We start from the raw sequence: 13451 nt of genomic DNA, 5'->3' as shown, positions 1-13451 counted from the left end.
TCTAAGACATGGACAACATAACTTGGGTGACATGGAGCACATGTGGCCATTGGGATTTCAAATCTGACACGTGGACAACACAACTTGGGTGACGTGGAGCACATGTGGCCTTGGGCTTAACACGTGGGACAACCTGCTCTAATACTATGAAGAAAGTTGAGGTTCCACCATAAAACGAATTGGCAATATGGGGGAGTAGCCTAACTTCTTAGAAGCACATTCAAGGTCCCTCCTCTCATCAATGTGGGATTCATTCTCAACAGGGAGGAGGAACCTTACATAAGCTTATAAGTAAGTTGGGCTACTCCTTATATTGTCAATTGGTTTTATGGTGGAGCCTCAACTTTATTCAAAGAGACTGAAGCTGATCGAGAAGAGATGGAGCATAGAAGAGTTTTATGGATGAGTAGGCAGAAGAAGAACAGCGAAGCCTCTTTCTGAGGGCCGGCGATTGGTCTTCGAAGATGGACCTCTTTCTTCCACACACAGCCACAAACATCCTTCAACCTTATCTCTAGCTTAGCGGCGGAAAACTCAGGGAAAGCGGCATCTAAAGCTTGAAACACACCAAGAACACGATCTGTGACTTAATATGTACAGCAGGGAAGAGGGAACCAAGGCTTTATATATATATATATAGTCATCGATGAAGTCCTATTCCTTGTTGGAATATAATTAGAAAGGGAAATCCTCCTAAAACATGCATATAGAAATAAAGAAAACCGAATAGGAAAATGAAAACAAATTAAATCCTATTGCTGTAGTAGGGTGAATATATAAATCCTAATTTACACGACAACCGTGAGTTTTTTTATTTGTTTTTATTTTTTCCTTCAAACAACAGCAACTTGCACTTTTTCATTAAGCTTGGAGGTTATGAAGAATGTCTCCAACCAATCCATATCATTGCCTTGGACTTTTTATACCAATAACAATATTAAACCAAAAATATCCAATGCATCTCATTGTGCATGGATTAATTTGTCAAAAAGCTCTTTTTTATCCAACTTACAAAAATATAAACAATACAAGGCGTTAACAAAATGTTGTATTTTTAACATTGTTGAGAATACAAATTCAGAGGAACTTGTGTATAATAAGTTTGTTATTCTATGTAGTTCACTTATCTCTCAATATTTATTAATATTTACTGTCGTGGATCATCCTGGATCATGAACCTATAACATTACATTATGCTTTATTACGTACACATACAACAAATTGATGCATTTTGTGTATGAAAAAAATTGGCTTGCCCAAAACAGAATCCATCATTACATCCATCGGAGCATAAAATCCGTATTGTCGCAGATTTATGTGGGGTTTTTACATTGTAGCATGTGAAACTCAAATATATATGGTTGTGTGAAAAACATATGCTTTCAACTGTAGTCATTGAGTAGGAGCACACTTCTTTTACATCTTTCATATTCACGTATGTAAAGGCCTCCAAAATTTAAAACAAAAAAACACTCATATATAGCACTAGATTCTCTCTTAATTACACATCATATCCTGATCATTAATTAGTAATATCCAGTTTCAGTTACCTCATATTCAATGGTCATGACTTCAAACTTATTGCTCTTGGATTCTTCTACCTTAAAGACAATTAAGAAGATGATTGAAAGCAAAAAAAAAAAAAAAAAAAAAAAAAAAAAAAAAAAAAAAAAAGGAGTTTTAACGAAAAGCCGATGGTACTGTTCACTTTAACGAAAAATCACATTTTTACACTAAAAAGTCAATCCTTGTATTATTCGCTTTACCCTTTATTTTGTCTTTATCATTAAAAATCAAAGTTTTCAAATCTTTTTCATTAGTTTTCATAAAAAAAAACTCTACTTTTCCACCCACGTCTCTCTATTTAAACGACTCAATATGCACCTCATCTAAAATTAAGTTGCTAGAAACTAGCTAGAAGCCCTTGAAATACTTTAGCGTACGTATGGATTTGAACCATTCTATCAATTTCTCATCGTCTTCGAGCACTTCTTCCCCGTTCGATGATTTCATTCCATGGGATTCTTTCATGCTACCCGATTGCGACCCTCATCTTTCTACCAAAGAGGTGAACCTAGCTAATTTCCTTCTACTAGTTTCTTATGGTAGACATGATCATGTGTTTTTCTTTATTCTTCTAATTATTTAATTTTCTTGAAATCGTTTGATTATGCAGGAGGAAGATGATGAGGCGAAACGCTCTAGTTTTACTCAACTGCAGAAGGAAAATATAGATCTATTTTGGAATCAACAGTTGTTCGAGATTCAAAATACACCAGGTTCTTATTTTGTTGTTGTCTATAACTAGAAGAAAACATGTCATTTACCACATGTCATTTACTACGGTTATGAAGAGCTAATGGTAAAAAAAATCCATTTCCACCACGGACATCATGATACACAATTGACAAGCCATCCGTGGTAGATTGTTCGTGATAAATGAACCATTGTCTTGCAATAATGATCACGACTAGTATCTTCTACGCTCGCATGCCTGACTTTCGCCAACATCTTTCATTTTTATTGATTTAAGTTTCTAACGGCCATCTGTTGGCTTCTTATAATGTATAATCCACAGTGAGGAAAACCCATCACGAATTTCCTATTGCAAGGGTAAAACGAATAATGAAATCAGATGGAAAAGTTAAGGTTTGAACAAACTTAAGGTTTTGATTAGTATATAAGCAAACTCCTTTGTAATTTACTAAACTTTCTAAAATACTAATTAGATTGAATATCCTAATTTCAGTTGATTAGCTCGGAGACTCCCATCTTGTTCTCCAAAGCATGTGAGCTTTTCATCATGGAGCTCACACTTCGTTCATGGTTGCACACCGAAGAAAGCAAGAGGCGTACGCTTCAGCATTGTGACATATCCAGGGCTATTCGGAATGATCAACTTCTTGACTTCTTGGTGTCTATCGCAAACTTGTTCTGAATTTCGGATATTTGGGATTTTCAATTTCGAATTCGTGAAAATATTGTTAATCTTTACTTTCCTTAATCGTAGTAATTTTCTTTCTTTTTTTCTTCCATTGCTTGCTAGCTTTCTCTTCAGTCTTTCGTTCACCTTCAATTCAATGTTGTACATCTGCATATTTGGTGACTTGTGAGAGCCATATGTATAAAGTTGGCTGAATGAATAGTAATGAAGCTTTACTTGAATTGAACGTTGCGTACAACCATGGACATTTCAAATATATATTAATTAATTAACTGAAAAAAAAATCAATACGAGTAAAACAATGGAACCCGAATTTCTACATTTAAGTTTGGGATCCTAAAGTAACATATCAAAATCCACATTTCCCTCCCTGCAATGCATGGAGCATGCATGCCACTAAAGTAATTTACTTAATTCCTTCATTATTGCTGTCTCAATTTTTATGATTGCGGGTTTTTTTTTTTTTTTTTTTCCTGTACAAACAATATATTTACATTAAAGAAAAATGTAATGGTATTATTTTTTTTTTTTTTTGTTTCAAAACGAGTCTGAGACGGCCAACTGCAGCTTCTCCTGCTCAGTAAGCGAGTGACGGAAGTGGCACCGGTGACCGTAAGGACACGCGCCACCAGCTAACACCATCCGGCAGAGCTGAGTCTTGTAGCGCGGGTGCCTCATCACGGGACGGAGTTCCCTAACGCCGTGAGCAAACTGGCAATTATCCCGGTACGGACACGTCCCTGTCTCCTCCCACTTGTTGCAAAGCTCCGTCTTCAGCATGCCCTGATTGAACACCTTCATCTGGCTTTGCTGCACTTTCCCACATACTACCATCACCCACTTTATAATCTTAATTACAATTAATTATTTAATCAAAATTCATTTAATTCGGTTTAAGTGATTTAAAGTTTGTAAATTTAATTTAACTCACAGTCATCGGTCTAGAAACGCTCGGGACACGTGGTCGATTCGAGGAGCGAACGGAAATGCTCTTGGGGAGCGAGATCCGGTCCGCGTCGATGAATCTGTTTCGCTCCATGACGCTCGTCGGACTGATATCGGAGGATTCCTCGGAAACGACGCCGTCCTGAGGACCGAGACCGAGAGATCCAAATCCTAGTCGCCGAAAGTCATCGAGAAACGACGTCGCCGTCGGACTCTGATACGCGGACGATGACGACGACGAGGGGAGGAAGCTCTGGAAGGCGGCCTGCGAAGAAAGGAGCTTGACGAGGTCGGTGTTCACCGACCGGAGTTGAGCGTTCTCGCGGCGGATCGAGTTGAGCTCGTTAGTGAGGTTGCGGAGGTGAGAATTGCATAGATCATAGTGGTCGCGGAGCTCCTCGTACTCGAGGACCAGCTGAGCCTGGTTGAGGGACGTCGTACTGTGGTGGTGCTCGTCGGAGTCGGTATCGGAGAAGGAGGAGCGGGTGGACGGAGTCAGAGAGAGGGAGCTCGGAAGTGTGTATATAGGCTGGAAATTTGAGGAGAAATCGGAGCAGAAACCTCGGGAAGAATCGGGTGAGTTGGGGAAGGCGGTGTTGGTGTTGGGCTCCATGCATATAATATATTATATTAGATGTGGATTAAGGGAAAGAGAATGAGGAGAGTTGAGAGTGGAGGGGAAGCATCAAAACAGTTAGAGGCCATAACTGAATTTATATGTTATTTGTTGCTGTGCAGTTAGAGAGAGAGAGAGAGAGAGAGAGAGAGGGGTTTGCTGTTGCTGTTGCTGTTGGTGGAGGCGGTGCAATGCAAGGTAATGTTTGGCTTGGTGTTGAAGTATGTTGTGTGTGAGGTGAAGATAGAAGCTAACAGCTTAATGAGAGAGAGAGAGAGAGAGAGAGAGAGAGAGAGAGAGAGAGAGAGAGAGAGAGAGAAGAGAGATTAATAGCTTAATTAGGTTGGTTGGATTAAGACGGGCGTTGTTAGAAGAAGTTCTATATTCTAAGTAAGGTTTCATAATAATTGTATCTGGATGGTTTGCTTGTATATCACAACTTTAACAAACTCTCTTATATGGCCCCTCCTTTTGGTAATTGGCACCATGCATCTCAATCAAATATTCAATGTGTCCATTTAGCTTCATGTGTAACCAAACAACCAACCTGTTCTCACTCTCACAAAGATATTCTTATTTTATTTAGGAGAAATTAAGCTCTAATCCTTATTTTTTATATTCCATTGATTAAAATCTTATTTATTTTCAATTTTTTATCAAGTTCTTTGGATTTTAATTAACGTCATTTATTTAGTGTTAGAAACGTTACATTTAGTATGTTTATATTTATGGCTAAACTTTTTATCATATATTTCTATTTGTAGTTTGTACCCATTTTTAATTTGCAACCCTTTTTTTAAATTGTACCAATTTTCTTTTAAATTTTAATTTGCACCCATATATTAATTTCTTTTTGTCCCTTATTTTTTAAACTTTTATTTGTATTCATAATTTTTTTAACCTTTTATTTGTACTCATAATTTATTTATAATGTACCCATTTTTCATTACAAATGTACCACTTTATTATTGCAAAATGTATCTTCTTTTTTTTGTAAGTAACATTTTTATGTAAAATGTACCTATTTTTTAATGTAAAATCTATTTATTTTTTTAGTCTAGAATGTACCATTGTTTTTTACATAAAATGTACCCACTTTTTGTTATATAAAACGTGCCCCTTTTTTTGTATAAAATGGATCAATTTTTTGTATGTAATATGTACCCAATGTACCAGTTTTTTAATTGTAAAGTGTAGCCTATATAAATGTACCCATATTTTATAAAAATAAAATAAAATCCCATTTTTTTATACCTAGAATGCACCCATAAGCAATTATTATTGTTTTATGACACCCATAAGCAATTTTGAATAATTGAATTGGTAGTGTAAATGAAAGCAAAAAAAAAAGGTTGAGTTTTTATTGGTATTATTGCATCTTTTTTATTATTATTTCATTTATGTGGTAGGGGAGGGACTTTAATTAAAAACTTAAAATGTATAAGGTTTGAGTTTATAACAGTTAGGAACCAAGGACCGCAACTAAACTATCCCTTTTATTTATGTCCACTCTATTTGGAACACCTTCTCGCTTTTAGATTTTATTTTTTATCTTTTACGTTTGAAATACGAGAAAACTATACAGGAGAAATGAGAGATAAAGAAGGGAGATAGGAGAGGAGAAGAAAATAATGAAGAGGGTGAAATTTCCTTTATCACTAAGACAGACAGTGAAAACCAAAGACAAAAGCCGAAATGGTAAATATCAAATAGACCCTTAGATTTTGTCTTTTTCGTTCAAGTTTTAGCTTTCAATTTATTCGTACTTTAGAAAATACAAGAACCATCATTTATGTGGATAAGTTTGCAATCATGTATCAATTTGAGTTTTGTGGAAAGATAAATTTACTAAAGCTTTTAGCTAGAAAAGTTAATGTATTACCAATAAGAGGTGAATTGTTGTGGTAGTTAAGGTATTCTTTTTCAACTCATTATATGTTGCGCCTTTTCTATCACATGAGTATAATTAGTGCCGAATATCACTCTAATAGAAATAAAATAAAAAATTGGTCAAGTACATATATTTCCAACTCCCTTTTAATAAAATAAAATCTGTTTTGTCTGTCCAAGTTCCGGTACCTGTATACGTCATCTCTTAAATGCACGTTCTAGGAATTTTTCAAAGTGTGTGAAATAAATTTCAAAAGAAAAGTCCATTTTTGCTCGCACTGAGCGTTACTCTCTATCTATAATTATGACATGTGTCTAAAATACTAATCATAGAAGGTTTGCCCGCCAACTCTAAGGCCAAAGGCTGAGGCCGTCTAAAGGCAAAAACAAAAGGAAATCATCTTTTGTCTTCGGCCTTAGTCTTTGGCTCTCGATCCACAGTCAAACCTTCTAAAAAATCCTTTTAGGTCTCTTCTTTTTCATCTCTTCCACTTACTTTTGTATTTTGTGTCAAATTGTCATCGTGAAACGTTGTAGTCACAAGATAGTTATAATCATTTAGCCCATGAACAAAGCCAACAGATGTTTTGACTCCAATTTGCCCCTTCAATATGAGTTTGGAGCCACACGGTTGCGCAGGTTAAGATTTAGCTAATACGACACTATGGGTCTAGTCAATAAGGTACTATGATTCTCTTCAGAAAATTGACAAGATTTGGAGTGACACTATATTGTCCTTTTAATTTTGATTATGTTCAATAATTCCCAAATTCTCACTAGGAGTTTGTTGGTGTTGATTTTTGTCGTTAAGAGATGTGTTTCTTTTTAATTTTTAATTATGATCTATATTTGAAATAGTGAAAGAGGTGGACTTGTTTTGATTTATTGGATCTACTTTACTTGGTATCATGGAGTCATGGTAGTGATTAAGTGAAACAATTAGACCTATGAGCATCGTAATCCCTATCTCATACTCCCAATACAATTTAGAGTTTTTATTCTCACGTGATCTCCATCAATGGTGGAGCTAGGGTTTTCAAATAACTGGGTCCTAACTTCGACTAAAAAATCCTTCAATGGACCATTTCATCAAGCACCTAGTGGGCACTTGCTGATTCCTGCCGACAATTGCCAAAAGCTTATGCCAACGTATGTCAACAACTACTATGATCAGTGAAGGCTTGTCGAGGGCAGCTATAAGAAATTGTCGAGTAATATTGTTAAAATTGTCAAGGCTTGTCAACTGAGGCATTTCATTGCGAACTTCACACAATCAAGTTGCACACAAGAAGAGACAAAAGAAAAATAAGAAATGATAAAAGAAAACAAAATTAGAAGACAGAGGAAGTTACGATTTAGTTTGTTATAGCTGTTTATAGGGGTCAAATACAAATGCACAATCAAACATTCATAGTGATTTTGAAGCTGTTGGGATCATGGGTAGCCAATGACTCCATTTAATTCCACCATTGATCTATGTGTAACACAAGATTTTATGATATTAATCTTTGTAATCTTGCGATTCCCAATGAACTCAGTTTTCAACAAAATGATTGAAGTCTACTTGTTGCTTTGACCATTATTCAATGAATGAAATATGAAATGTCATACTTTTTTATAAAATAAAAAAGACTAATCATAGTTAATTAGTATCCATTTACCTAATTCTCATAAAAAAAATATATGAATTTGTTATGAACTTTCCTAGTCTAAGAGTGATTGTGTAAATCTTAGATTAGATTTGATTATAGTTATTCTTTCCTATATGGACTTGTATTCCTTGGGGATGAATGATTTCTTCTCCCATTTTATAGCTATAAATAAAGGCACTACGTAGGGGGGGATAACATATCCTTAACACACAGTTCCCTTACAATTCTACATACCTATCTCTCCTCTATCTCTTCCCTTGCCGCTGGCCTTCTCTCCTTTGTCAGATAAAATAGGCTACAACACGTTATCAGCACGTTCCTACCGCTGTGCTTCGGAATTTGAGGAGGAGATTTTATGCATCAAACCAGTTCATCCATATCATCACTCACGCAATCAGGTTCTTCCAAAACAACGGTTTTTATCTTGATATTTTTGCAGCCCTGACAGCATGAACATTCACCATAATGCATGACCCAACTTTACGTTTTTCAAATTTTAGATTCTACATAAATTGTGTATGCATTATTATATTCATAATTGTTGAATTATGTGAATTTGATATTTTCCATGAATTGCATCAAATATATGTACATGCATTAAAATATTTGAATTCAATATGCATTGAATTAATTGAATTGAATAAAGAAAAAAAGGCCATTTGGATTCTTCGAACCCACACTGGCAAGCCAGCCGAGACCATGGAGCCCCACTTGTTTCCAACACCAGAACTTGACGCCACCACCGGCGTTACCACTAATTTCTCGACGAACGAATGGCCTGCAACCATGTCCAGCCACAACGGCTGCTTTTTCCAACAACCTGAAGTCGTCCCGTCAAAATCGTGGCTGAGATTTTCGTAATCTTGTCGAAGTTCGAAAACCCTAACTCGAGCCCGAGGGTTTCTGGGTTCAACGACATCGAGATTTCACTCTTCGTCACCTAGGAAGAGGTTCTACGGTGAACCATAATCCCAGACCGCCGCTAGAAGTAACAGGTATCGTGTTCTTCCCCAGCAAAGCACACCTAGCACACAGATGGGCTGTTCTATTGGTTCAACGACATAGCCTTTTGGGCTTTGGTTCATCTCGACCTAACCTAAAACCCAGCATTGGTTTTAGGCTTGCATGCTGCAGCCTATCGCAATTCCCCTTTAGCCCACTCATGACACCAAACCACATGGCTTCGGTGTCTTCCCGTGCACGATGCCGCATAAGATCCCAGCTTGCAACTGGAGAACCAATACATTGCACGAGTCCCACCTAATCCACGCCCATCTTGGGCCTTTGATATATTGGGCCTTAAGCACCCTCGACCTAATCAACCAAACCTGCCCAGTTTTGGGCCTGAGATGCACAACATGCTTTTATTAAGCCCACTCGTGGGCTTATGCCTCATTTTGGGCCCCAAGTTCAATTGCCTAAATATTTTTAGGCCCAATGAGTTTTATATTTTTTCGCCCATACTTTTAATTGGCTTGAAGTCCAAATAATTAATTCAATTATAATTATAGACCTGCAGTTCTATTTGCATATTTCCTTGTTGCATATTTTTTTGTGTATATATTTGCGTTTGCTTGTGAGAACATATGAACCTGAAATTCCTAATTATTTTGAAACCTAAAGTTTCTAAAAACATGCCTTGTTTGAAAACCTGAAGTTTTTCACTTAAAAACATCAACTATGAAAACCCGAAGCTTTTTCATGTAAATTTAACCAATTCATGTCTATTAGAACCTAAATGTTCTACTCCTATATGAATGGATTGATTTTTCTCCATTACACTAATCACATCTTGTCCATCTACTTTGTGATAGGAACATGTCGAATTTGAACAAACTTGACTTCACCATTTTGGAGGTCTCTGGAAGGAACTACCTCAAGTGGTTCCAAGATGTAAAGCTCCACCTCACTGCATAGAATTTACGTCCCGTCATTGATGATGAGAAGGATAACCTTGTGCGAAGCTAAGAAAGCCACTGCTATGATCTTTATCCGAAGATATATTCATGACACTCTACAAACTAAATACCTTGTTAAGGAGGATTCATCTACCCCTACACAAAAGTGTGACAGACATCTTGGTTCAAATGATTCACACCCCGGAAAAGGAAACCCACGGCACAGGCTTCTGAAGAGCCTACCGTGAATCCGATTGTTGCTTACTCATTTTATCTAACTCATAAGGAAATTCTAGATTATGGAAACATCCTAGAAAAGATGAATCCTCCTCCCGAGAATCGTGAGATTTCGGTTTATTATGCTAGCTTAGATGATGTGTGGCGTAGAAATAAGAAGATCGTCGATGATGCATTTGCATATGCAGTAGCTACTGAGATCATGTTGAGGGATGACATTGAACCTCGTTCCATTGATGAATGTCAATGTCGAACCGATTGGTCAAACTGGAAACAAGAAATCCAAGTCGAACTCGATTTGCTTGCAAAACGTAATGTGTTTGGACCCGTAGCTTTTACTTCTCCACATGTGAAGCCCGTTGGCTACAAGTGGGTTTTCATTCGGAATCGTAATGAGAAGAACGAAATTGTGCCTTACAAAGCTCGTCTTGTTGCGCAAGGTTTCTCACAAAATCCCGGGATTGACTATGGCAAAACTTATTCACCCGTTAGACCATCTCCAATGGTCGGGCTAAAAGTCAAATATTTTAGCCTGGAAAATTTAGTTTTTAGCCTAGAAACAACTTTTCTACTCCAACCGTTCTAGCCTAAAATTTTAGCCCGGGATTATTAAATAATGAACTTAGGCTATTTTTTTTGGTTAAATTAAATTTAAAAAATAAATAAATATGTAGACTATCGTAAATTAATTTTATAAACATTTTAATCTAAAAAAATTTAAATTCTGATAAATATTGGGTGAAGTCCACTATAATTTCTGAGCTAAATTTTGGGGGGAATTTGGCCTTGGTTTAGCATTTAGCATTTAGCCCCAATTTTCCCCTTGGGTTGGAGTGGGTTTGGGGGGAAATTTTGGGGGGTAATTTGGCTTTTAGCCCACCATTGGAGTTGGTCTTATAGATGTGATTACTTTTTGCTACCTTATCAGGTTAGTAGTTTCTGAAAAACTGAGTATGCAGCTGATAGAAGTAGTAACTGTGTATCTCTATGGCGATCTTGATATGGAAATTTATATGAAAGTTCCCAAAGGACTTACATTGACTGGATCAAATATTTCCAAACCCCAGAACACGCTATCAATTCGACTGAGGTGTTCACTCTAGGGTTTGAAGCACTCCAGAAGAATATGGTATAACCACCTGAGTAAGTATTTGACTAGTTAGAGATATGTGAACAATGAACTATGCCTTTGTGTGTTCATTAAGAAGTCACATTCTGGTTTTGCGATAGTTGCAGTATACGTCGATGACATGAACCTCATCGAAACTCTTGAAGAGCTCGCGAGAACTGCTGCACACCTAAAGTCAGAATTTAAGATGAAAGATCTAGGTAAAACTCGATATTGTCTCAGTCTCGAGATAGAGCACCGTTAAAATGGAATCTTAGTACATCAAACAAATTACACCCGGAAGGTGTTGCGCCACTTTAATGAGGATAAAGTGAAGCCTTCGAGTACTACTATGGTCATTCAATCACTAGATGCAAAATGAGATCCTTTCCGTCCGAAGGAGGATGATGAAAAGATTTTGGAGCTTAAAGTTCCTTATCTAAGTGCAATAGGCGCTTTATTGTACTTAGCTCAATGCACTAAACCCCACATCTCCTTCACTGTTAATCCTTTGGCAAGATAGAGTAATGCACCAACACGCAAACACTGGACTGGTGTTAAAGACATCTTCCGTTACCTTAATGGTACTACTGATTTGGGCTTCTTCTATCCTTACGGATCCTCGAGTGATACCGCACCCCCTACTTCTCAAGTCGATTCTTGTCTTGTTGGTTATGCCGACGTAGGATACTTATCTGATCCACACAAGGCGCGTTCTCAAATGGGTTATATCTTTACTATTAGAGGCACCACAATCTCTTGGAGGTCAACTAAATAGACCTTAGTTGCCACCTCGTCTAACCATGCTGAAATTCTCGCCTTACACGAAGCAACTCGGGAATGCTTTTGGTTGAGAGCAGTTGTGGGCCATATTCGAAGCTCATGTGATCTTTACCCCGCCATTGATGTCCCGACGATGATCGATGAAGACAACGCAACATGCATCGAACAACTCAAGAAAGGTTACATCAAAGGAGACAACACCAAGCACATTGCGCCGAAGTTCTTCTTCTCATATCAACAACAAGAGTATCAGAAGATTGAAGTCACGCAAATCTGTTCACTAGACAATCTGGCCGACCTTTTCACCAAATCACTGCCGAAGACGACGTTTCGAAAGCTTGTTCAAGGAATTGGTATGCGTAAACTTTTTGGGTTGTAATATTGTTAGTTCTTTTTGGAATTGTGTCAAATTCAGAGGGAGTATCGTGAGGAATACTTGCTTGATCTTAATGTACTCTTTTTCCTTATGATTTGGAGCATTTTTTCCATTGAATTTTTGCTAACTAAGTAGGTTTTAACTAGGCACCCACCTTGGGCTGGTCATATCTCTGATGACGCCCCGTAGACATTTCTTTTGACTTTGCATTTCTCACGCATTTTTCCTTAGACTTTGGATTTTGTCCCTATTCGGGTTTTTGCCATACCGTTAGGGGTTTTTTAATGAGACTTACTACTTTATGCAAGTTCTTACCTTATTGAGAATAAGCGTTGTTCCTTTGAATCAGTGTAGACAAGTTGACTTCCTTAACTTCTGCGTGATGTTGAATCTACCTTGAGTATTTACACACTCAAGGGGGAGTGCTATGAACTTTCCTAGCTAGTTTAAGTGTGATTGTGTAAATCCTAGATTGAATTTGATTCTAATTACTCTTTTCTATATGGACTTGTATTTCTTGGGGATGATGGATTTCATATCCTTTTTTTACTACTATAAATAAAGGCGCTACGTAGGGGGATGAAGGATTTCGTATACTTTTTTTACTACTATAAATAAAGGCACTATGTAGGGGGATGAAGGATTTCTTCTCCTTTTTTACAAACACATCTCTCCTCTCTCTCTTCCCTTGCCGCCAGCTCTCTATCTTTTGTCAGATAAAATAGACTACAACAAAATTTAATTAGTAAAATAATAAACTTTACCATTAATTATACTTTAATATCCTTTCACTAAGTAATGGATTACAGCGATTAACACCCCATTCTGCTGCTCTTTGGCAAACGAAAAAAATGAACTACACCCACCCTAGCAACTGCAGCGCACCTCTGCACCATAGAAAAAATAAATAAAAAAATAAAAAGTTGATGGCAGATTCGAAGGAGCATCTCCCACACCATGGTAACTTTTGTTTTTTTTTAATATACAAGAATATTTAACTTT

At 37.0% G+C, this 13451-nt stretch overlaps 2 protein-coding genes across 2 annotated transcripts; one reads left to right on the top strand and one right to left on the bottom strand.

The window, feature by feature from the left end:
• The first annotated feature begins 1945 nt into the window (after positions 1-1945).
• On the top strand, positions 1946-3029 carry LOC137749508 (nuclear transcription factor Y subunit C-2-like). The gene is made up of 4 exons (XM_068489607.2): positions 1946-2068; positions 2177-2279; positions 2579-2649; positions 2750-3029. Exons 1-4 carry the CDS (start codon positions 1946-1948, stop codon positions 2936-2938), a joined length of 486 nt encoding a protein of 161 aa, XP_068345708.2. The 3' UTR covers positions 2939-3029.
• Positions 3030-3238: 209 nt separating this feature from the next.
• LOC137749505 (zinc finger CCCH domain-containing protein 14-like) lies at positions 3239-4726 on the bottom strand. Its single transcript, XM_068489604.2, has 2 exons — positions 3876-4726; positions 3239-3754 (listed from the first exon to the last, which is right to left on the bottom strand). The coding sequence occupies exons 1-2, from the start codon at positions 4500-4502 to the stop codon at positions 3482-3484; spliced, it is 900 nt and encodes a 299-aa protein (XP_068345705.1). The 5' UTR covers positions 4503-4726; the 3' UTR covers positions 3239-3481.
• Positions 4727-13451: the final 8725 nt, after the last annotated feature.

This window comes from Pyrus communis, chromosome 17 (genome assembly GCF_041283825.1).
Source record: "Pyrus communis isolate YQ-2024b chromosome 17, ASM4128382v1, whole genome shotgun sequence".
Lineage (NCBI taxonomy): Eukaryota > Viridiplantae > Streptophyta > Magnoliopsida > Rosales > Rosaceae > Pyrus > Pyrus communis.
This window is presented reverse-complemented; position numbering and strand designations above follow the sequence as displayed.

Bases quoted from the DNA above. Each gene is read 5' to 3' on its own strand.
- LOC137749505 (XM_068489604.2), bottom strand. From the start codon at position 4,502: ATGGAGCCCAACACCAACACCGCCTTCCCCAACTCACCCGATTCTTCC. The intron at 3,755-3,875 runs GTGAGTTAAATT...GGGAAAGTGCAG, and splicing joins GCGTTTCTAGACCGATGACT to CAAAGCCAGATGAAGGTGTT.
- LOC137749508 (XM_068489607.2), top strand. From the start codon at position 1,946: ATGGATTTGAACCATTCTATCAATTTCTCATCGTCTTCGAGCACTTCT. The intron at 2,069-2,176 runs GTGAACCTAGCT...TTGATTATGCAG, and splicing joins CTCATCTTTCTACCAAAGAG to GAGGAAGATGATGAGGCGAA. The intron at 2,650-2,749 runs GTTTGAACAAAC...TCCTAATTTCAG, and splicing joins AATCAGATGGAAAAGTTAAG to TTGATTAGCTCGGAGACTCC.